Genomic DNA, 24,134 nt, shown 5'->3' on the forward strand with positions numbered 1-24,134 from the left:
CTCCAAATTCATGCTCATCAGAATGACTGCATGCCCGTCACTGCACAGCTGACCAGCAACACATAAGCATTCTATAAACAACCAAATCAACCAATAAGTTATAATATTTTTTTATTCATGTTAGAATTTCTATCAGTGTTTGAACATTAATATTTAGAGAGTTTGTACAATTTCCATTCAAAGTTTAAAATGAGAACCACACTAGATCACAAATGGCAACTAAAACACAGTTCAGAATTGTATGATTATTCACACTCTCTTTCTCTGTTAACACTGTTAAACATTTTCTTTTCTGCCAGGGGGGTTACAAGGAAAAGTGTGCACCATAATTGTATTTCAGCAGTGTTCCAAAACATAATGGTATCATCATTACATATAAACTCTTTAAAAATATACTTCTGTCAAAAGACTTGATGACTACTATGTACACTACAAAAATAAATTTTCATATAAATAAATTATATGGCATAATTTTATCTTTGTAACTGAAATGACACAAACCCACTCCTACCAAAACAGGCAGGCAATGAGACCCAGTTCGGATATTTTTTCCTTTTAACTCCTTACACAAAAAGCTATGACGAGTCTTTAATGTAAATGTTATATACTCTTTCCTATTTAACATTAGTAAGCACTCTATACAAATAAAAATCCATTAAACAGTAACAACGTAACTGTAATAGTGTTTTCCAATAGAAATAAAATCCCTGCATCTTGTTTGTTATAAACTGGCATGACAAATACTGTAAGAAAACATTCTTATGATACAAAAATATAAATATCACCCATGATTAAAAAAAGTTACAAAATAAAACAAACGTTGCCAGCCACTGAGTTCTCCCCTTCCCAATGTGACTATGGAGAAGCAGCAGACAGCTTACCCGCACACCAGCACACCTCGGGCAGGGGCAAGCAGGAGACACCGCGGCTCACCCTGGTGCCCTTCCCTCCTGAGGAAGAGGAGGAAGCGAGGAAGCCCTCGGTGTGGTGGAGGTGTCAGTGGGAGCCCTGCAGGCGCTTGGTGGTTAAAGGCAGCTTCCAATTAGCATCATACAGTTTTGTGGCAGAGTGTGTATGATCTGAGGTCACTATGCTGCTACTGCTAAATGGGGGCCCCTCATCTTTTTGTCATTCAGAGTTTCCAGGTTAGACAGTGAACTGGACCAGTAGGCAGTTGTGACATTAACCCTTAGTGTGCATTGAAACAGTAGCTTATGTATCACGGGAATGACACCAGGCTCTCGCCACCTGCTCTTCGAGCATTCACATTGGAGATCTGTAAACAAGTGCCTCATATCAAAGTGTTTTCAAGTGAGCAAAAAAAGGCATGGAAATTTGTGCATTCTAATTATCCCCATTCGTTATGCTGGCAAGGTCTGTGGGCAAAGATAGACTCCCTGAAGCCACTGGAGAAAAACACTTTCCCATCAAAGAATTGGCCACCGCTGTTCAGGCATTGTACTCAAAAGCCCCACCACTGTTGTGGTTAGGAACAGAATATTGGCTGTGTTTGTTTGGCTCTGAATACATAACCGAACATCTTACCTGCTCGAAAAACAGCTTGGAGAAGGGCAGAACAAAGATGAAGAAAGAGGAAGACAGAGATAATGAAAATTTCTATTTTTTAAATTAAGGTTCTCCATTTGTAAGGTTTCCAGCTGGAACACAGAGTGTGGTGTTTTTTACAGACCCTTCACCTGCAGCTATCCCCTTTTAGTTTAAAAAAAAATAATGCAAGAAGCTAAATTAGTTTCGCAAAGAGATCCCAGTTTAGCTGTTTTAAATTAAAAGTGCCACTGCAGCATGGGAAAACAAACTATAGAGAAAAGAACATCCCAGGCCTTTCATGTCATTACAGTCCTGGGCTTATCCAGAAAGCCATTTATATTTATAAAGTGAAAATAGATTATTTTTTTTATCCTTCCATTTACTTTTTATCACTTACTATTAACTTCCTTCCTGCCATGAAAGTAAGGTGACCAATGGCACTGCTTCCAATGCTGGAAGGACACAGCCAAGCTGTTTCTCACCACCAAACAACTCAATTATCCACTTTCTAATGCCACGCATAGTTAATAGTATCAATATCAAAATAAGGCATATGCTCACTGAATTTCTATAACCAGCGTTTCTCAATATCCAGCACCTTTGGAAGTGGAACAATGATGGTTATAGTGTTTGCACTTACTTGGCACCTTTTGCAAAGAAAAATTAAAAAAAAGAAGAAAAATCAAAGCACTACAGGAACAGTAACTAAGCCTCACAACATTCCTGGGAGGTAGGCAAGTGTAATTACACCCATTTTACAGAATGAGAAACTGAGGCACAGGGCAGTTAAGTGACTTGACCAAAGCCATGTGAACCAAGTCATTTAAGAGTGTGGGAAACTGAACCACAACCCCAACCTTGACTCCCTGTCTTCTTTTCTATTTCACTTGAGTCTTTCATGATGGCAGTCTATGGTGCATGTTCATAAACACCAACAAGGTTTTCACTAGTGCCTGCTAACAGGGAAAGCCAGACTTACATCAGCATCAGTGGGTTGATATGCCCACTAAGTGTTGCCATGCAGCAAAAGAGAAACTACAGTACACCAGGAACATACACACAAAAGCATGCAAACTTCCAGATGCAAACATGGATACACACAGCAAAACAGAAACTGCACATAGCTAAATCTATTAAGCCTCCCAGATTAACTTGCTTTTCTTCATATCTGCTTATTTTAAAAATTATCACGCATAGCGTGTTTGAAAGTTAGCAGTAACATCTCATACTACCACAGGGTTGTGATACGCAAACTTAAAATACTTTAAAGAGACATGTACCTTAAAAAAAACCTATCACATAAGCAGTATTTGCATAGAGTTATACATGTACATTACAAAATATTTAAGCAGCAGCAACTTATGCTGGAATTTAGAACTAGATTAAGCTTAGTTGTGGCACAGAGATCAATGTACAAAAAGTACAAGGCGCACACAATATTGTCCCCATTCTATTGCCCAGAGGCAAATGACTCCAGACTATACTACTTTACATTGTTCTTTTGTATATTACATATGTGTACATCTTTTAAATACTTAAAGAAATATTTAACAAAATAATACAATAGGTTACAGTAACAGTGAACTGTTGTCCTGATGCAGCATGTCCTTTTCTACAACTTCAAGCAGTTCTTCAATTCAAGCAGTTCTGGAAATAGAGTTTTCTATCTTTGGCCTTTTCTTTGCTTCAGTTATTACCTTTTACAAATAAAGAGAAAAGAAAAGCAAATATTCATTAAAGTTCAAGAAAAACAAACAAATCAAGCTAATCCAAAACTCATTTCATGATTCTTGTGGTTACAGTTAGCGGTCAGGAAACATGAGCTCTGCTTTCACATCAGTCATGAATTTCCCACTAAAGAAATACTTGGGCCAATTAAAAAAAATGCAGATGCTTTAATTGCAGAGTTCCCAGCTCTAGATACCTGCAACAAACTCAGTCAAACACAATGAATGCTTCAAGGAGGAATATGCTACACTGACTACGGTGCACACTTAAGAATCTCACGCCACCATGCAGCTCAGCTTGAAAAAGCTGAGCCCAAGTATTTCCTTATTCTGTGGATACTGTTACTTGCCACATTTCTAGACTGCAAGGCTAAAGGCAGTCATGTCTATTTGCACTTTGGGATGTTTGGAGAGACATTTCATAAATCAGAGGGTGATGTTTTGATTAAGTCAGCAAAAATTTTCCATCAAAACTCTCCGTGTGTGTGTGTGCATGCGTACATGCAAAATAGTTCAAAAACGCAAATAAAATGGTTTCGTCTGGTCAAACTAGTGCCTGTCACTGAAAAGCTCTGAAAAGCAAAGAGAGAAAACAGGGGTCCAGAGGCAAGTAACTATTGTAACACTTTCTCTTTATCCCAGAAGAGAAAAACAGGGTTAAATTTGTGAGAAATGGCTTTTCAGGCACAAGCCCCAGAAACCTGTCAGTGTAAAAGCTAAGTAGTTTCTCCCCTTCAAAGTATTCCCTACAAAATTAGTGGAAAATTTTCAAGAACATAAACAGCTTTATTCTTTCCCAAACATCTGCTAAAATATCCTGTCTGTTCTAAATAGCACTGTAATCTGCTGTTGCCAGCCTAAAGACAGGCTATGATTTATGTATCACATCTCACAAGTTCTTGGGTGTATCTGTTGTTTCACAGGAACATCTTAAACACCACAGTAGGTTGGCTCTGTCCTATGCAAATCTGCCATAGCCACTGCAGCTAACCCAAGGTAACCCAAGGACTCCCCCAGGGTCTCCAAATGTTCCCTCGCACACAGCAGTGCACTAGGCATGGTGGGGCCTTCCCACCTCTCACTTAGCCCATCTCCCAGAGGGACTCAGTCCTCAGACTTCAAATTCTTTCACAGAGTTTAATTCAAGAGAAGGACAAGCCTCGAAGCAGCTGGCAATGTTACACTCTCCTAGGCAATGTCATTCGGTATGATGTTTCGGAACATGCTTGATTCAGGATGAGAGGACAGGACTTACCAACAGTAAATGCAGTTGCACAGCTTTAGATATGTTGCTCATGATCTCTGCTTCATTCTCCTCACCCACTAAGCTGGGACTGCATGATGTACTTACCCACTTTGCAAGGCTCTTGGAAGCAGTTAATGTCTGAACCCACTAAAACTGCTCAGTGTTGGCATGTACTATCCTATCCAACCTGATTTCTAGTGCAAAATGTACTATATTCACAGCAGATTTAGGATGATCAGCGACCAGTAAGTAAGCCTACCTGAGGAGCACGTACCTCAGAGAATTTTATCTTTTACCTTTCTTCTGATCACACCATTGCCCAACACAGGCAGAGCTTGTAGCTACAGGAGATGGACCTACCTTACTGTGAGCTGTTGCTGGGTGTCCTTTCCTCACATTCAACATCTTGCAGTTCTATAACTTCTACTTTAGAATTTCTTCTTTCACATCGCACATTAAAAGGCACATGGGGGTCCTCAAATGGCCCATGGTCAGCTTCATGGTATCCCTCATAGGACGGAAAGCTCCCTCCCCGAGAGCTGTGGCTGTGCACCGCAGGGTGGACAGCAACAGTCACTGAAGCTGAGGCAGTCACAGTAGTGATAGGCTGGCAGTATGCTGGTCCTGCGGCACCCAGGGTGCTGAACGCTGGACTTCTTACGTTATGAGAACGAGACTTGTGGCCCAAGCGATCCCTGTTGCTGGGTCCTGAATGCCCTTCAGTAGAGATTTCAAACGCGTCCCTGCGAGGGCGGTAAGGAGGTGGTCGCTGCCCTTCCCTTGCTTCCCGTTTGGCTTGTCTGCCCTGGCGCCATGTCTGCTGCGTGCCAGGCTCTGGATTTGACTGCGATCTGGGACTCGACTGATGCTGCGCCTCTGGCTGAACCACCTGAAAGAGTGATGCGCTGTTATGCCTTTGGCAAAGGCAAACAAATACCACACTCGCTTGTGTTTTATGCTGGGAACAATTGTAATAATGCTGTCCTGGCTCTAACAATTACAATAAAGCTGACCTGGATCAAACTCTACAAAGGAAATGTTCTAGAGTCCGATAACTGTTGATTTTCCAGATAGCGTTTGCCTAAAGTTATTAAAACCTGGAAAGCATACCTTCAGGAAAACACAGGATGACAGCTGAAAACATTAGTGTAAGCTTCCTACATACTAGTCCATCTTTTCAAAGGGATCAGTGACAAGCACTTGATCTTAACTCGTTCAACAAGAATTGCAAGCATTTGGAAAAGGCTCTATTCCATGGAGGGTACACACACAGGATGTTAGTAGGGTAGTTTGTATAGACTGTAGGAATCTGTTTTCTGATTTCCATAAAAAGCGTGAAGCACAGTGGCCACATCAGTCAATAAACCGTGACCAACTTCAAATGTGGCTGTGCTTGTACCTATTTCTAGGCCTCTGCTGAACAAAAACAGATCCGCATTGCAGCTCAGCATGCAGCATCAGCAGGGGTAGGAGACAGAGCTTTTTCATTTTCCTTTGAAAATGCAATTATGGCAACCCAGCAGCAAGATGCAACAGGCTCGAGGTTTGGTACAACCCTGAAACTGTTTTCTTCTGGCTCTATTAATCTTTTTCCCCAAAAGGTGCTGGCAGAGGAGAGGTATATGAGATGGTGATCCACAAGGAGTTGTGTGCAAGAGGTCTGGATCTTTTAATCTCTCCTGTTCTCTCTCCGAAAATGTAATCAAACAGATTGAGAGCTCTCTCTTGTGGCTGGTGCCAATATGATGTAACAGCAATTACACATGCCAAAGACCTCTGCTTTCAAACCATCACTTTACCCCAAACTTGATCCTAAAGGAGGGGACCTTCACTCCCTGCTTACAACTTTCGGCACGAAGTCACAAAGCATAATCAGCAGAAATATGAAAGAGCTTCCCACAAAAATAAATAGGTGTAAATAAACCCAAAACACTCTCCTTGCCCTCCTGCCAGTCAATATGCTTACACTGGATCTTGCAAAGACAGGATTCTCAGTGGCTTCCACTATTACTTGATGGACTGGTGCCCCAGGGCCTTGGGTGGCCTCATACTGATGAAGCTCTTCACTGATGCCGGACACTGTGGTTTGAGAGCTGTACTCTGAATCAGAGGAATCTGACCCATTGTGTGTGTGCGTGGGTGGCAGTGCAAACCTCACGATGCTGGGGGCCGGCTCAGGAGACGGTGTAGGCAACCTGGTTTGTCCATTGGTTGGAGAAACCTGATAATGACAGTGCATTCAGTAACATTCAGTTAGCATTAGCCTTTTAATCACTCGTACTTGAAGCAAATGTTCTTCTCCAAATTCACCCTCTCATGCCATGGGAACCCTAGCACCAGCTTTCTGATGAACATCTATCCTGATAACCCATTCTTCTGGGTTACATTGTCTCAAGAAGTACATGTAATGTGTGTGTGTGCATGCATGCACTTGCATTTACAAAAGTAGTAAGTGGACTTCCACTTCAGCATGCATTAACAGTGATTTCATGAAATCACCTCAAATGTGTATGTATAGCGTATTTTACTAATACTAAATAAATACTTCTAAAATATTACTACTGCTGTACACACGTTTTACTCTTGTACACACAGATACACATATAGACATAATGTGATAAAGACTGCCCTATGTAATGCAGCAATTGTAAAGTAGGTATAGAATTGCGTAGAGCAAGTAATGAACAGTCAACAACCAAATACAAATTTGTCATCTATGAATGATTTTTGGCTGGACTTGGGCTTTATACTGTAAAGTCATCAACATCTAAGTGAAGGCTTTCACCCATGAAGAATGTTGCTTGAGCCAAAAGCATACCGCAAGGAGGAGCGACAGAACAGGAGGGACCTTCTGGCAGACCAGTCATGGCTATCAAGGTGTGGTCTGCGGACCGCCACTGCTCTATGTTGGTCCACACACACCTTCCTGGTGGTCTGCTCAGTCAAACATTTTGAGGAAAGCAGCAGAGGCAGTGAGGTAGGAAAGAAGGTGTGTGTACAGAAAGAACTGTCTTTTGCAAAATACTGGGAAAAATCCCTATTTTACAAACTAGTCTGCATATCACATTATGCTTTTAAAAGCATAAATAATCCTACACTTGTGTCAAGTTTGCTGATTGCAGCCTCTAAAGCAATACTTATTTAAAAACATAGAGGAGTATCAACTACATAACAAACAGCACTTTTGATAAAGATTACAAAAACTCCAAAACAACTAGAGCAAGAAACTTGCAAACTAAAACCAAAGAAATAAATAAACAAAAAAATCCAAGATAATTTAAAAAATAAAGAGTTTCTAATGGAGGGGCAGAGGGGAGTGTGATCTGGGAGGGCAGGGGTGCAAACATAATATTATTTCTTCTGTTTGCCATTAATTTTACTGACCTCAGGGTATGGTCCAAAGAACGAAAGAAGAACAGGAAGCAGCACCAATCCATTAAGAACTCCCAGAATGGTTAAGATTGCCAAAACAGCAAAGAAATACCTGAAGTAGGGTTTAAGGGTTTTGGGGGGAGAGAACAGCCACAGATATTGTTAGAAATAAAAGATTAAAAATCACTCCTACATATGTTAATACATATACTAAATTAAATCTAAATGTTACTAACATTGCTCAAAATAATTATATCACTTCCTATATATACAGAGAGATTTTTTTTACCTTTTGAATTAGAGAAGCTACATTCCACAACTCAAAGTGTTAGTTGATAAAGGAAAGAAAAAAATTACATTTGTTAATTTCCCAGAATCTGGAAGCATGTAATGTTATTTATGAATGTGTTACACAAACACAAAAATATGGAATGTGCAGGGAATAGCTGAATGGATTGAAAGCACAAATACAATGCAAAGGGGCCCCCATTAGTGAAAACCCAGCAGAAGCAAACAAATGAAGTGAAGGGTGTAGAATTCAAACAATTTAGCCTAGAAGTAAAAGAAGCCCTCTTCTCCCAGCAGCTAATCCACTGTGAAATGCTTCTGCATCTTACAGCAGAATCTCTAATTAAATCTCCAGTGTATCAGGTAAGGGTTTCCCTTGCTGTTCATTAATCACAACTTTCCGCCTAGAATTCTGTGAGTTCCAGTTTTACCAAATAGCTCAAATTGCAACCTTTTTACAACACAGGAACCCACTTTCTGCAAAGAAAATGCTGCCCATTCTATAGTAAGCTTCAGCATTGTACTGAGTAAGAGCACTCCACAATGGCAGAGCTGCATTGCAGGCTAATCTTTTGTTGAACAATTTAGCATCTCTGAATACTCTTGTTTTGCGTCAGCCAATTCAAACATAAAGGCTGAAGTACTATGGAAGAAGAGGAAAGTGCACAAGTGGTTGTCCTTTCCCACCACTGAGGGCTAAGGTCTGGGATCCTTCATGAATACCAAGGTAAACCTGTCAGTAAAAGGAAAGCCTTGCTAGTTGGTATTCGGCACAGCTGGGGCTCAGACTAAACTTAAGGCTGTGTTGTAACTAATGATTTTGAGGACTCAGCCTTCGTAAATTCCGGGAGGAGAAGGCAAAGGAGAGGGACAGAGGGCAAGTTTGCTACTAATGGGTCTGCTGATTACACTGTCTAGTTGGCAACAAAGTTTACTGCCTCCCCATTTCTACATCTGATCAAATATATAAGACTCCTGCAAAACCACAAATATCCTGCTATCGTAAACATTCTGATCTGCATTAGCAAAAATCAACAAGCCAATCTACTCTACGAACATAAACCAAGAGAACTTTATACAGGGACAGAGATCAACAACAGGCATTAAAAACATTTGCATCTCATCCATCTAGCGCTAGGATAAACAGGAGGATTATAGCTCTGACCACTTGGTGTATACAATGTCTGTTAATTTACTTAATCTTCCACATTGTTGGACTAATCTATCACTTTCCGGAAGTTTGGGATCTTCTTCGCCCAATATAACAATGATCAGGCTCCCATAGTTTATTTTATTTTAGTTTTTTAAACAAGGCATACTAAAGTCAAATTGTGTTAGAAAATGAGAAACTGATGGCCAAAAAAAGTAAAATAAAGTGAAGTTGAAAAGTTGAAAGGCTCACTTTATAAACTGAGAGAACATCCAATCCAAATTTGGTGTGAAGGGCTGCTACAATCTTCCATTTGCTGTGACAGAAAATATGTTTGCCAAAATCTGGTAGGTTAAGTAGGAAATTAGCACAACAAAGTACCCTTGTAAATTTAGGTTAAATCTGTAAGTAACCTAAATGTCAAAGTGTTCCAAACATTACAAGATCAGGTCCTAAAAGAATAATTCTCCTTGTTTCTTCAGTACCAATAAAGTTAAAAATACTGACTTGATGAAAAACACTATTTCAGGACATGCAATATCTGTATAGTAGTAATACATAGGTTTCATGAGGTCTAACTGCAAACTGCTTGCTTTCTTCAAATCTCCTTCATACATAAACAAAAAACCTTGATGAGATTTAGGAGCCATCCTCTAAATTCCTGCCTCTGACATTTTGTTGTCCTTGCTGTCAGGATGTCAGTGAAGTCTTGTCATCTATCCAGCTTATGTCTACCTAAGCAGTTAAGTAACCTTTCAGAGCATTTTTATTTTGCCAGTTCTATCTCAGTTCCATTTTAGAGACTGGATTTTTTTTTTTTTTTATGTAGTAGTTTGCCACAAAGAACCTGTGTTACTTTTAAGATTAGCCATTTGCAGAGCTCCACAGGTTGTTTGGAATAAAATAGGACCTGTTTCATTGCAGTTCTCAAATTCCCCTGAATGAAAAACTTGCTTTCCACTCATACTTGATGAATTCACATTCTTAATTAAATTCATAAGAAACAGTCTACCTGTAGTTCTAAACAGAAGGCCCTTCAGGCCTTGCTTTACAAAATTTTAATATGAAGCTCCGTGTTCATACTTATGGTTCCCCAGCTCCCAAACAGGGCTTTTTTTTCCTCTCCCTGTTCTACATCGCTGTAAACGTCACACAATGATAGAAGGCGGCCCACAGAGAGTCATTTGCAGCACAGTTGCAGCATGTTTGTATGTTCGTATGTCCTTTGCACACAAACTGTTGTGCATACAAGAAATCTGGAAGACCTAAAGGCTAAAGGTCAAACCCAGTTGATAATGGACAATGAACGTCTGACAATTCAGACACTCTGAACTAACTCAAACCCAGAATTAGCAAACATTGCTAAAGAGGGCCATTTCTGTGTTCTTTCATGCTGGGTGTCAGATTTTCCTGGAACAGATTTTAATACCAGCAATGGAAACACTACCGCGTCTAGCATGTAACAAGGAGTTAATAAAAACAGAGGGAAAGCAGGACTATGATGTAAGCATGCTTGACACACCATGCATAGTAATAAAATGACAGATACACTGAAGTGACCAAAATTAAAAGCATACTTATTTTTATTTAAAAAGAAAGTCAAGACACACACATATGCTTTACCTGACAATAAAATCAAACTCTGATCCTGCAAGCATTAACACTCCAAGCAGAGTGGACACAGCCCCATCCAGCACTGGTGCGAACATGTGTTCTAATGCAAGGACAGCCCTGTGGTTCCTGTCTCCTATGGCAGTTAAAAATGCCTGTAAAACAATTAAATCCATTTCATTAGACAGATGCACACAAGCTTCCAATAGCCCTTCTCATAGCATGCACACTTTTTCAGCAGTTAACTACTTCAAACCACAGTTTATAGAACTATCTCTATAGCCAGCTAACCTTCAAGAGAAGGCCTGGTTCTGCAGACATACCACATAGCTGCTGCTGCTGAAATCACACAACCAGAGTGAACACTGTTTACAGAGTCAGACCATAGTAATAATTTTGGAAACAATGCCTGCTTGCATCAGCAGGCTTTTGTTACCAGGTTTGTTTATTTCTACCTGCAAGAATTCATTTCATGGTGAAAGCACTTCAGGTGTCATAATTACAGGGCTATTCCTTTCACTCCCATGGGGCCAGGGCTTCCATGACTTTAACACTTTTATTTCACTGAAAATAAATGGTTTTGCAACTTCTACTACTTCAAAACTAGCAGAACTACACATATAAAAATGCCTTACAAATAGTGCTGAACATGGTAGCACCTGAGCAACAATGTGACTAAGTGAAAAGTCCTTCTCTCTCCAACTCCTTAGTGAACAAGCTGTATCTAGAACAGTCAAAGGCTGCTGTTCCGTATGAAATTTGCCTTCTCTGTGTATGACTTAGTTGTTTAAGAAGACAAGAACCTGGTTTATCTTCTTCCTGTGATTTTTAAGGGGTCTCTCTGGCAATTCTCTACTGCCTATTAAGATATGGGCTCCAGCAGCTATCTTCCTCTTGGTCTAAGAATTTAAGTCTCTCTTCCTTAGCAGCCTATTTTCACTTTTCTGACAAATCTGGAGGGAAATCAGTCAACACATTAAAATTTATCTGGTGGGACAAGCAGACCAAAAAATGGGTACAGGTGGAGTGAGATTTCCAATCCTCACTTCTGTAGGTAGCCAAACCATGTATTGGACTAAAAGTGGTCTGTGAAAAATTAATGTCTCCAAGATATTGTATATTCCCATATACATAAATAGATAAAGAATCCCATTCAGGGTAAAGGCAGCTGTCAATAAGACGACTCACATGAATGTGAGCTATGGGATCTGATTCACAAACATATTAACTACTTACATAAACATATGTGTATGTATGTAATTAGAGAATGCATAATAAAAGAGTCTACTCTGAAGTCGGAATTTATTTGCAGAATTAAAAAGATGAGGTTACATTACAGTTCACAAGCAATGATGGAGAACTGAGCCACAAATGGATAATGAATGACTCTTAAACAAGTTCAAGGAAGTTTTTTATCAACAGTTCCAGCATTATGTTTTTTGTTTATGCAACACTAGTTTGACTGCTTATATGCAGGAAGTGCAGTGAAGGTCAGTACCGCTGCTACCATCTGAGGTCTACCAGACACTCTTTTATTTAAAGGCTATGTTCGAAAGTTTTTGACTCCAGAGTCAATGTGAAAAAATGGCAATTTTCAGAAAATGGACTTTTCAGTTTGCTTGGCATTTTATCTTCAGCTATAGATGACTTTATATATATATATATATATACACACACACATATATATACACACACACACATATATACACACACACACACATATATACACACATAAAGTCCTGTAAATTAGCTTAGTTTCTGTCCATTCAGAAACAACTGTTTTGTCCTTTTCTTATTCCAGTTTTCCTGATTTAAATCTTTAGTTCTAAGACACTGTCATTTATTTCTTCCTTTTGTACATTATTAGTTTCTGACACTTCTCAAACTATTTCAGTCCTAGCAAACAGGTTTACCTCCAAACGCCTAACTACCCATAGCAGGAGGGCAAAAAAAAGATGTCACCACTTCAGTGATCCAGTTGCTCCTCTTTAACCTTACCCTACTTCCCCTACAATTTTTATTAAAATTATTCTTTACATCCTGTCACTTTATATGCCCCAACTTTGTACATCATCTGCAAATTCCCAGGATCTGGCCATCTCCAGTGTGCTAAGATCCCTATTAGTTCTCCTCTCTTTGTCACCAGATCCTCTTAGCAGTCTACAAGTCCTCCTTTTGAGTCTAAAAGGCCTGCCACATTCCCATCCAATGTCACCACCACTTTCCAGCCCCCTCCCTTCATTTCTTGTTGGATTGCTACAGTACTAACATACTACAGACTATAGCAGACTACAAGCACCTCATCCCTGAAATTATACAGACCACTCATTCTTTACTACTTTTTAACACAGTAAAATTCAAGTCCATGAAGACAATGATATTCTTAAAATTATTCTGAAATACCAATTAGAATAGCTTTACAGGACAGTTACTTACACTAAGTGTGCATAATGTTGTAAAGATCAGTGCTGGCATTGTCCAATGTGAACACAGAAAAATAGCCCTTTATTCTTTGTCACCAAATAAAGCAAGATGAGTTTGCATATCTTGAACACCCAAATCCGCCCCCTTGCAAGCACTGTAATCTTTACACATCTCTGCACATTAGCTTGAGTAAGCTGGATGAGTAAGTGCACACTCTATTCAGACTCTTAACCTTGAAAATGTTGAAAGTCTGCATATAAAACATACCTTTTTCTCCTCTGCTCCTCCTCATCACATTGGAAAACTATTTTCCTACAGACTGCATGTTTGTGCCCTATTGATAGCTGATAGTTCAGAGAAGAAAGTGCAGATTTTTCAAGGGGAAAATGAATCCAAATACATTTAAATTTTAGTGGTCCAGTGAGATCAAATGACACTATATGTGACTTTGAAAATCTTCTCTTTCACAAGATACAGAAGCTATATGCAAGAGGGAACGAACAGTCACATAGCATTGCACAGGGAGGATGCATACAAGGACCAGGAGAGTCTGCAGTAAGGTGCATTAAGAGCTTTGCTTTGTCTATATATTTGCATCACTCAGACAACTAGGTATCACAGGTAATATATCCCCTTTTATCTCTGTGATACTGACTCAGCAACTACCTCTATCAAGACAAACTGAATGGCACACAAAACAGCTTGTGACCAATTTCCTGTGGAGAATCAGGTCACTGATTTAGGAGACTAAGTATGGATTTGTGATCCTTTATTTTAAATGTGATCCATTTTATTTTAAGATATTTTGAAACTGCTTCCTGATCTTACGTACCAATGCAACGTGAACAGTGAATTCCACGCCAATGCCAACAGAAGCAATCAGGATAACCACAGGAACTGCACTCAGCTTTATTCCAATTAGACCCATCATGCCAAACAGCTCCACAGTCATCAGAGCCAGCACCACCACCTAGATGATTTCAAACAGCTGTTAGTAACTTCTTATACTCCAGACAAATGAAGAGAAAGATATCAGAACAATATGGTGGCTTCAAAACATATCATCAAAGCCATGCTATATTCCCAAAGACCATCTGCTTTTCCTTGTATCATTGTGCTCAATGGCAATGACTTGCAGAATTGCTAGTCTAAATTATACTCCTAAGAAGCAGTTATTAGACCAAACATCAATTTTGTATTGATTACAATTTATCAGTGATTTGAAAAACAATTTATGTTTCCTTATCACAGAAAAATACATTTTCTATTTTTCACCTTGGTTCTTGGACAATTCTTTCAGAAAAAGTAACTCAACTACCTGTATTGGAATTTCTTTTCCACAACTGCAAATATAAGTGAGGATGACATCTAAGTAGGTTTAAAGCCCAGAAGAAAGTGAATGCCATAATCAGCTGATGAGTCTCAGGTTATAGAGGAGCTCTGAGCTTTTAAGATACTTTGAGGGATTGACATGGACAAAGTGAACAGTTAAATCTAAGGGAAAGCTTTTATTTTTCTTTCATCTACCTTGTAAAAAAAATGAGGAAAAGGGAGGGGATGAAATCTGTAGAATCAACTTTAGAAGTTGTTAAAGCCAAGCAGGGAAAAAAGATAGACATACTTATAAAAGCAATGGTGGACTTTGAAAATAAATGCCTTTTCCAAGGGAAAGAGTATGCACTACAATAAATGATTTTATAAGCTAATGAATCAAGAGTAATAACATAAATTGCTTGATTAACTGCTATGAAAAATATTCTAGACTAAACATTTACCTTTTAACATACCTGTCGTATAAACATACATTACAAAAACTAGTAACTGTTTTACGCTTTTCTACTTCTGGCATTTTATAAACCATATGATAGTTTATGGAATTTAAACATAGGAACATCATCATTCAATTTAACTTGAATGTTTACTGAGAGGCTTATGGTGCCTAGCAGAAAGCATGGAGGAGTATTCTCTACAGTTTATAATTTTATGGCTCTTTCTCCTCAATAGCTCAGTTACCCTCTTCCCACAGTGCACACTGTACAACCTAACCATTTCAGATTTTCCAGAAAGACTGCATTCAGAAATAAGTGGGAAAATTTACGGCCAAGTTAGTCTCAAGCAACTGCCTTGAAAAATAACTATGTCTGATAAAAAGGGAGAAGGAATAAATAATTAGGAATAACTTTAAATATTTAATAAAGCTCTTAATTTCCCTCTGTGTCTTTATTTCTCAAGTATCTGAGCAAGGGCAAAAGTTTATGTACTTTTCCAAGAAACCTTTAAAGCTGGAAAAAAAGGTGGCCAAAGGATTAAGGTTATTAAGGTTTGTACCTTCAGCATGAACCCTACCCCCTTAAGTTGAATAAATATATAATGAATGATGCAATATACATACTCCACCAGAGGCCCAGACATAAACAAAACCTTCCCGACTACAGCAAGAGCTATGCTGAAAGGAATTTGACTTCAACAAAGACCCTTATAATAAACTTACAATGATCCCAGCTGTCCAGGGGTTTAGGAGGAAGAGGGCACACACAAGAAATGTGCAAGCCAAAACCACACTAATTGATAAGAGGAGCCAGTGACGAAGCCCAATGTACTGCTCCCAAAACAGAAACGGGTAACCATTTGGGTAGCTGGCGATCCCGAGGCTGGTGTAGTTATTACAGATAGCTCTCACTTTCTCAATAGCCTCCACAAAGTCAGAAGTTTCACGCAATCCGTTGAGGTAGAAAGGAAACTGAGCATATTCTATGGGCTCAGCTGCTGGAACTAGAGAAGGATAGCAGTGTTAAAATGTGTGCTTGGGAAGAAGGTACCCAGACAACAAGATTAACAAAACACTTTGTTCTCTGCAGCAAAATGCTTAAAGGTGTTAAATTTAAACTTTACTTCTTGGAACAAGTGACATTTTAAAAAATCATTGATAAATCAAACACTGAAGCAGTACATGAGATTACTAGATTTTATCATGCAGTGCAATTGGATGAACAGTCTACACCAAGTCCCCAAACAACTCTGTATAATTTAACAGATATATTTCAACACATGTATTTAATTCTCATCAGTGCTATAGTGGTTTTTACTGAATACCTGGCCGAAAATCCCTAACTGCAATAGAAATAAGATGATCACATAATCTTAAACACTTTATCCAAGCACTCTTCTTTTATGCAGTGTCTTTGAACTCAAAGGTAGTTTCCCTGGGATTAACTGAGGTTCACTGACACAAAACTAGAGAAAAACTATGCTTGATCAGGCCAGTTGGTTTTTAAGATTTCCAATGAATATTTTGAAAGTCAGATTCAGAAATCCATGTGTTGTTACTGATGCAAATGACTGGGGAAAAAACCTAATATAAAAATAATGGTTTACTGAAGAAACATGTAACTTTTTATCCTTTAATAATTTGACCAACCAACACCCTCCATACTTCTATTTGAGCATAGTGCTAAGTCTACTGTATGACAAGGAAAAGAAAAATCTTCCACAACAAGCATTTTGTTACTGCCGTTGGGTGTTCCAGACCCTGCAGGGTCATTCAGTTGACTTGCTAAACATTATTTGCCCTATTATAATCTCAACTATAAATTTTCATTAAGACAAGACTTGGCGGTCTGCCACAAAGCTCTAGGGTTTGTGAATCACGGCTACCCAATCACATTTCCAAGCATATCAGTCCTCCCCTATATGCCCTCTCCCTTTTCCCATTGGTGTCCAACTAGTAATCCTCCCAGTAAGTTGAAAGCTGAAGCACAGCAATGAAAACTGGCACAGAATGGGACTACTTCCATACCTAAGTAGCTCTGGTACCACATCAGTGTTGGTAACTTAGCATATGAGTTAATTTGGTAAAAATCCCTCTAGGCATTAATAATTGAGGGTAAACACGATGTAATCTCAGTGACAAAATTTCAGAATGACACAGACAGGAATTTCTTGCAATCTCCAAGTTTCTTTCACAGACAGAACTCTCAGGTGACACTAAAAAGAAATGCTTACTATAAATTTTTAGAGCTTTAAACTGGTATAAACCTTATTTCTCAACATGATAAAACCCTGCAATGGTGCCGTATCTGCAATGGTGCATAGGTCTCCTAAGGCTACAGAGTAACACAATATATTGCTTCTGAGCCCTGGTGCAGCATCAGACAACTACAGAGTTACTGGCTCTTGAAGGAAGGAGTGCGGGCACTCTTTACAGTTTATATAATAAACGGTAAGACATTAAGATGAAATGCTACTTACTTCTCAGCCTTGTTTCTGGCATATAGTCTGCTTTGTCATGGACCCACTCTGGGCGGTGAGGCCGGATGTTGGCTTGCGAGGCAGCATAAGCCACAGGGTCATTGCTAACCCAGGCTGTCAGGTAGATGTAGAAAGCATTTGGGTTAATGATTCCATCTGCATCCACCAGACGCTGTTTAGTCAACTGCAAAATGGAAAAAATTAGAAGCCTTTCAGAATGAGTTTTGCTTTCAGGGCTCTTGCCATAAAGCTTTCAACAAATGACCTGGAAATGCAACACACGTATCAGAGGGGAAGAGCAAAGGAGTATGGAGATTCACTCGAAGTGACTTATCTGTAAACTATTGTTTGACAATGGAAAAAAAAAAAAGTACAACAGTGACAGTAGAAAGTGGTTATTTATAAATTAGTACTCATATAATATTTACGATAACCACTAAATCAGCAGATGGTTCCAAGATAGCCAATTGAATCCAAATTCTGAAAGCCCGCAGCCAAGAGTGAAAAACAACCAACTTCGAGAAACATATTTAAAGACAGGGAAAGAAAACCTGGCAAGAGTCCCTATACACGTCTGTGTGCAGTTAACCTCTGTTGTTAACACTGAAGGAAATGCCACCCAGTAAATGGAGGAGAGCTATAAAAATAAAACAACATCTGTATAAATTTTTCTAACACTTGCCTCCTATGACCTATGTATTCAGAAAATGCCCAGCATCAAGAAAGCAGATGAGTGCCCTGTGTTATTTGGGTCACTGTGGGCAAATGCATCTGTGGGGTAAACAGCAGTGGTACGCTTCTAGGGTTCTGCAGCCAAATCCTGCACAGCTAGGGCTCTGACAGAGGACTCTGTGGGTGAAAAGTATTACTGGGGTTTTCTGTTTTGTTTATTTAAAATACTGGCTTGGCTCCAGTTTCAGGTCTTTTTAATGAAATGAAAAACAACAGTGACAGCAGCTGAAAAAAAAACTAAAAAAAAACTAAAAAAAAAAAAAAAAAAAAAAAAGCTGGATTCCAAGGATCTGGATTCAATTAGTCCACAGGATATGCAACAACTGTATGTCTTCAAGCTGTCTCTGGAACTGCATAGTACAGCGCTCAGCCCCTGTGGGTGCACCACACTTTTCTCCCTCCCAGGCACAGGAAATTATATCAGCAGCCGCAGTCCAATCACATGTGTTCCACAGCGTACCTGGTACACTCTGCTAAACAAAATCTCAATGAAGGTTTTCTCTTCAACTCCCTTTCTTTGCTTAATTCATAGCTGAAGCTTCATTCAGACCTGACAGCATGCTGCATGTTGCTATACAACTGTGTTTTACACACCATAGTAACTTTGAACAATGTACTCTGTAAATCTGTCACCTTTAATGCCAGGAAAAAAAGAAAGACAATAAGCAGATCTGCCAAGAAGCTCATTAGAAAGACTATTTTTCTGCCTGAAAGCACAGCCAATAAGGACTCTAGAAGAGGAGAAGCTAGGTTACTGCAGGATTTCATCTTAGAGGTTTGAAACCTAGTTTTACTGTAAGAAGTCAAACCTAACATATATATATATATATTATATTATATATATAATATATATATTCCCACCTACCAACAGCTATAGCAAATACAGTCATAAGCTGTGATAACCTCAAACATACTTTACTTAGGCAGCTCAAACAACTGCCATTCTAAGTTCTACAGCAGTACAGCTGCATCTAGTGATGATTGTACAAGAATAGGGACAGCGTGTAAAATTTTCAGTCCCTGTCCACTGTCATCTTTTTTTAAATGTTATGAGTATATCAGTAGAAACTAACCAAATAGTTGCAAATGCTGGATTCCCAGCACAAAGCTGAGCAGAGGTCAACCCTACAAGGCAATCTGATTCAGATCAGGAACAATGCCAGCTAGAGCAACAAGGCTAATGTTGGCTCTGTCTGGCACAGGACCAGACTCAGTCTACCTACAGATGCAGCAAAATATTTTTCACAGTTTCAGTGGAAACCAAGTCTGACACAGGAGCAGCTCCAAACACATACCAACCACTAACAATCAAGGGCAGGCATTCCCAGCATTGATTCTGAACACTTCACAACACAGGCCAGATTGTATCTAACAAGTGGCTTCAGCAAAGTCAGTGAGGCCATGCAGTAAGGTGCAACTCAGGCATTTAACTCACCAAAATGAATAAAGCGACTACAACATGCACTTTGCATCTTTACCCACTCCTTCTGACTTGTGTATTCCTGTACAAACCAGTATGGAGTCCGATACAATACCTGGCTGATGTCAATGGGCTTTGCTCTGTTGCCTGTTTGTACCAGGAGTTTGTAAGCCAAAACAGCATCATCAGATCCATTTTTGTAATTATTGTAAGTGATCTTCCCACTTTCCCAATCGCTGTCAAATGCATCCTGAAGTCCTGAAGAGTTAAGGGAGGCAAGCAGAAGACAGAACAAGCAGGTGAGCAACCACTCTTAGAAACAGATCTCAGTAGGATGACACTTTTTCATAGCTGAATCAGGAAGTAAATTATCCACCTGCAGCCTCCTACATTTGGTGCTCCTCATTCACTGACAGTGTGTGGGAAGATAAAGTATGAGTTACATGTCCACTGTTTTGTGCAAAGAAAGACAAGGGAAGCAGGAAAGTGCAAGGGACAAGCCTCAAGTCTTCCTATGTTGTACAGGCCAGCAAGGCTGAGCTAGCAAGCTGCAGATGCTATGTCCACTGGTGCAGAGCAACTTCCAGTTAAGGCAAAGAGGAGATTTTGGATGGGATCTGGTCCTGCATCCTTCTCAGAGCCTCTGACAGCAAATTAGTGCTGTGGTTGGAGAGGTATATGCAGAAGACCTAAGCTTGTCTAGAATAAAAAGCACTTCGCCTCATGAACAATTCCAGAATGACCACACTCAAAACTCCACAAGCACATTTGCATTTATACCCTCTTTCATATATATGCTCCTCAAAACACAACTGAAGTCTTGCCCTAACCTGCCAGAACATATAGGGGCTGAGTTCAGCCCTGATCCAATTTCACCACCTACTGTGGACTTTAAACCAGGGGAAGCATTTAGTCTGTTATCTAAAGGGGAAAAACTCTCCATACTCCCCTCTGGCTCACCAAAACCCTGGCTGAGTGCACTGAATCACAGAGGAGGACACACACTGCTCTCATTAACTGGCTTGGGCTACTGCAGAGCACTGAGGCAATAGATTCTACAATATAACCAGAAATTCCACTACAAGGGGAAAAAAAACACACTCCAACTTTCAACTTCAAACAGCAACTCAGCTGCTCCTTGAGCACAGCGTGAGTGAACACGATTTTGTCAATTTGTTCCATCTGTTCAACTTGTGCAGCTAATACAAGTCGTGGGACCTGCTGCCAGCACATGTAAAGATCACAGCCAACACCTATTCACTCTCAACTGTTATATTCCTCCTTGCCACCCTTCAAGGGGGAGGGAATACCTCACAGCACAAATTTGGATTAGATTTAGTACAGGAAGCCACAGCCCAGTACAAGGAAGTTCTGTGCAAGCAGATGACAAACCGCATGTCCAGGGAAGGGAAGAAAAAGGCCAGGGAATGTCAGTGAAGGAAATCGCCGACCCACCTCACAGCTGTGCTGTGGAGCTGTAATGAAAACTGTCATTACAGATTGCACAGGTTAGCCACAGCTGCACAGAGATAACAGCGCTGAAAGAGAAAACGCACTCAGCCGACACTGCCTCCAGGCCACAGTTCCCACTTCCATGTACAAATTGATCCCCTCTCCCTTAGAAAACTGCCTCCCATGCTGTCTAGCCAAATCGTACCCCCATGTAAAGCCAACAGGCTGAGAACCAAGCAATGAAAGGAGCCTGTCGCACCTCTGCACGTGGCCCTCCAGCACCTGCCCAGGAGTAGGACAATTTGCAATCAGGTTTTCTGGCATCAGCAAAGGACTTCGAGGCTCCCTTCAAAAAAAGCACTGTTTGCTGTGCCCTTGGACAGGGTAAACATTGCTTAGAACATGCAAAAATACCAATCCATCCTTCCTGTGCCAAGTTCAGCTCCATGTCAGTCCCTCAGGAAGTGGCCAGGTGAGAGCATTTGTGCTATCGTACCAGTCATGTGAAAGAGGTTTGAGAGGTTAAGAGAAGGCTGTCAAAAAGCATATGGGAAAGAAGGAGACCACCAAAGAACAGCTTGATTTCAGTAAAAATGGCTCCCTTCAGCAGGAAGAGCACACAAATCAGTATGACAGACAGTAGAGGGGAGCAGAACTTTCAGACTAACATCCAATCCCCGAGTGCTCCACAGACACACAGTAACAAATATATCCATTGGCATGTGACATTACAAATCTGTGGTTGCAGGGTAGGTCAAAAAGGGGCATGTACATTTAAGATTACTGCAGCAGGTGAAAACTCAGCTCTCTCGCATCTTCCTCCCTCTCCCGCCCTTGCAAGTTTGGTCATCACTCAAACCCTGCTCCCTGTTATATCTTAATTCCTCAGTGGCTTAACCATTTCATGCTCTGTTTTATTTAATTACTGACCTTGCTGACACTGAAAGCCTGTGGAAAGAATACCAAGAAACCACAATCAGTTCTGTGTAATTTCTAAAGAAATTCAGTCATTAGTATTTCCCATAACACTTTGAAGTTAACAGCAGAGTTGTGCTTTCAAACTAAATAGTACTTACATTATAAACTGTTCATAAAAATGATTTTAAAAGACATTTAGTCCTGTATAAATGAGATTAATTAAATGTATAAATGAGATTAATTAAATTGCAGAAATACAAAAGTAACTTGTTGACCTCTGTTGCAGAGAAGTTATAAAAGTTTAGGGAATTTTAAAAACATTTATATGGGATTTTTTCATATCAGTGGTCACTTTTGCTTAATGCTTCGGAAGAAAGCGAGATCCTCCAGAATTATGTGGGATGCAGGAATGGGGGTGAGGAAGGAATTCCTACTGACTCATGTGAACAGCTGGCACCATGAAACACCAGATAAGATTACCCTTTGCAAAAACAAGCCTAATTACAAGTCACCAGGGAATTCAAGCTACCTGATTATATTCAGTCAGTTACAAAAATAATGTTAACATTTCCAGTTTAAATGAATGATTAGTGTTAATTCTTCTTCTGTTGCATTTTCTGTAACAGAAAATATGCTAACATGACATGACATCAGAAAGCAGCATACAAGGAAACCTCTGAAAAAAGGAAGTGCATTAGGTGGAAGGCACACCACTAATAGTAAATGAGAAGACATGTATGGCTAACACCAGAGGCACCTTCTTGATAAAAAAAAGTTTTTGTTGACGTGCTGTCTCTTCCCTCATTCTGCCAGACAAATGTGTGCATGTCATAAGGCAATCTTGAGCCATTAATCTCTATAGCACTGAATTCCCAGTCAAGTCATCAAGAATTAGCCATTAAGTTCAAAGTTGTCTCTACTTTGATTATTCTGCTCCTCCAGCATGTAAAAATGCACCAGTAGAACTGTTCCCGCCTCACAGGCGATGCTCCTCCTTGAATCCAGCCTAAAACTATACCTTGTTTGCAAATTCTGTTTTCACCTTTCCTCCCCCACCATCAGCCTCTGTTGGTAACAATCAGGTATTATTTTGTCTATTACTATCTGCTCCTTGAGATAATTTCCTAACTATGACAAGTGTGGCAGCTTTTAGTGTAACAGTTTAGTTCCCTCCGTTTACCATTTAAAATGTAACTTCTTTCTATTGATACATTTCAATATCCTTCCTCTTCACAGTTTTGTGAAAGCAGCACCATACTTTGAGAAGACAGTCCTGGTTTGGGCTGTTTGTACTAATTGTGCAGCTGTTTGTATTAATTGTTGTGCCCCTCTTGGGGAAGGTACGGAGGAGAGGTAAGGACACAAACCTAAACAAAAATTAGAAATCATAATGATTAATTCTAAAGCTGTGGGCAATCAACAGGCCAAGCAATGCACCTTCTGTCACACGGCTGGCATCTTCACTTGAACCACCTCAAGTCACTGCTTCTGGAGTCTCCCTGACCGTTCCAGTATAACATTTTAGCTCCATGCACCCTGTCAGGAATACTCATAGCTCCTCTACTGGAAGACAAGGGAGAAGGACAGGTACGCTAATATGGGTTGCAAGGTAAGTGAGGGCAATAAGAAGAGAATAGGAGCACCCCTAAGAGAAAAGCAAATAGGGAAATGTGCACATACAGCACGGAGAAGATGTGCAGGCCCTTGGCATTGGGCCAGAATGACACAAAGGATCCTTAGCACAAGGAAATGATTACAAAGACGATGGGGAGACATTCAGAATGGAAGAGGCTCGGGAAAGTATGCGGTGGACCTCAGAGAGTGGCACTGGAAATGCGAGCACCTCTGGGAGCAACACCAAGCAGGCTAGCCTCCAGCATTTCACTTCAGGAAGCCAGCAAGGGAGCAGACCCAAGGGCACCTCTTCCCAACTCTACTGTTGGCAGACTCTGCTGAGGTTCAGCATTAATATGTGAAGATCCTGAACATGATCTCAAC

The 24,134-nt window shown here is 40.0% G+C and overlaps 1 protein-coding gene across 1 annotated transcript in view; it reads right to left on the reverse strand.

Annotated features, from left to right (window-relative positions):
* Window positions 1-206: 206 nt before the first annotated feature.
* PTCH1 (patched 1) overlaps window positions 207-24,134 on the reverse strand; it is a 69,815-nt gene continuing 45,887 nt past the window's right edge. The window contains exons 16-24 of the mRNA XM_080638703.1: window positions 19,882-20,024; window positions 17,615-17,798; window positions 15,858-16,138; window positions 14,199-14,336; window positions 10,955-11,097; window positions 7,906-8,005; window positions 6,488-6,742; window positions 4,882-5,410; window positions 207-3,245 (exon numbers count right to left, since the gene is read on the reverse strand). Of these exons, the coding sequence (XP_080494829.1) occupies window positions 4,883-5,410; window positions 6,488-6,742; window positions 7,906-8,005; window positions 10,955-11,097; window positions 14,199-14,336; window positions 15,858-16,138; window positions 17,615-17,798; window positions 19,882-20,024 (1,772 nt within the window). The 3' untranslated portion in view covers window positions 207-3,245; window position 4,882. The remainder of the gene's footprint in view (window positions 3,246-4,881; window positions 5,411-6,487; window positions 6,743-7,905; window positions 8,006-10,954; window positions 11,098-14,198; window positions 14,337-15,857; window positions 16,139-17,614; window positions 17,799-19,881; window positions 20,025-24,134) is intronic.

Source organism: Psittacula echo, assembly GCF_963264785.1.
Source record: "Psittacula echo genome assembly, chromosome: Z".
Lineage (NCBI taxonomy): Eukaryota > Metazoa > Chordata > Aves > Psittaciformes > Psittacidae > Psittacula > Psittacula echo.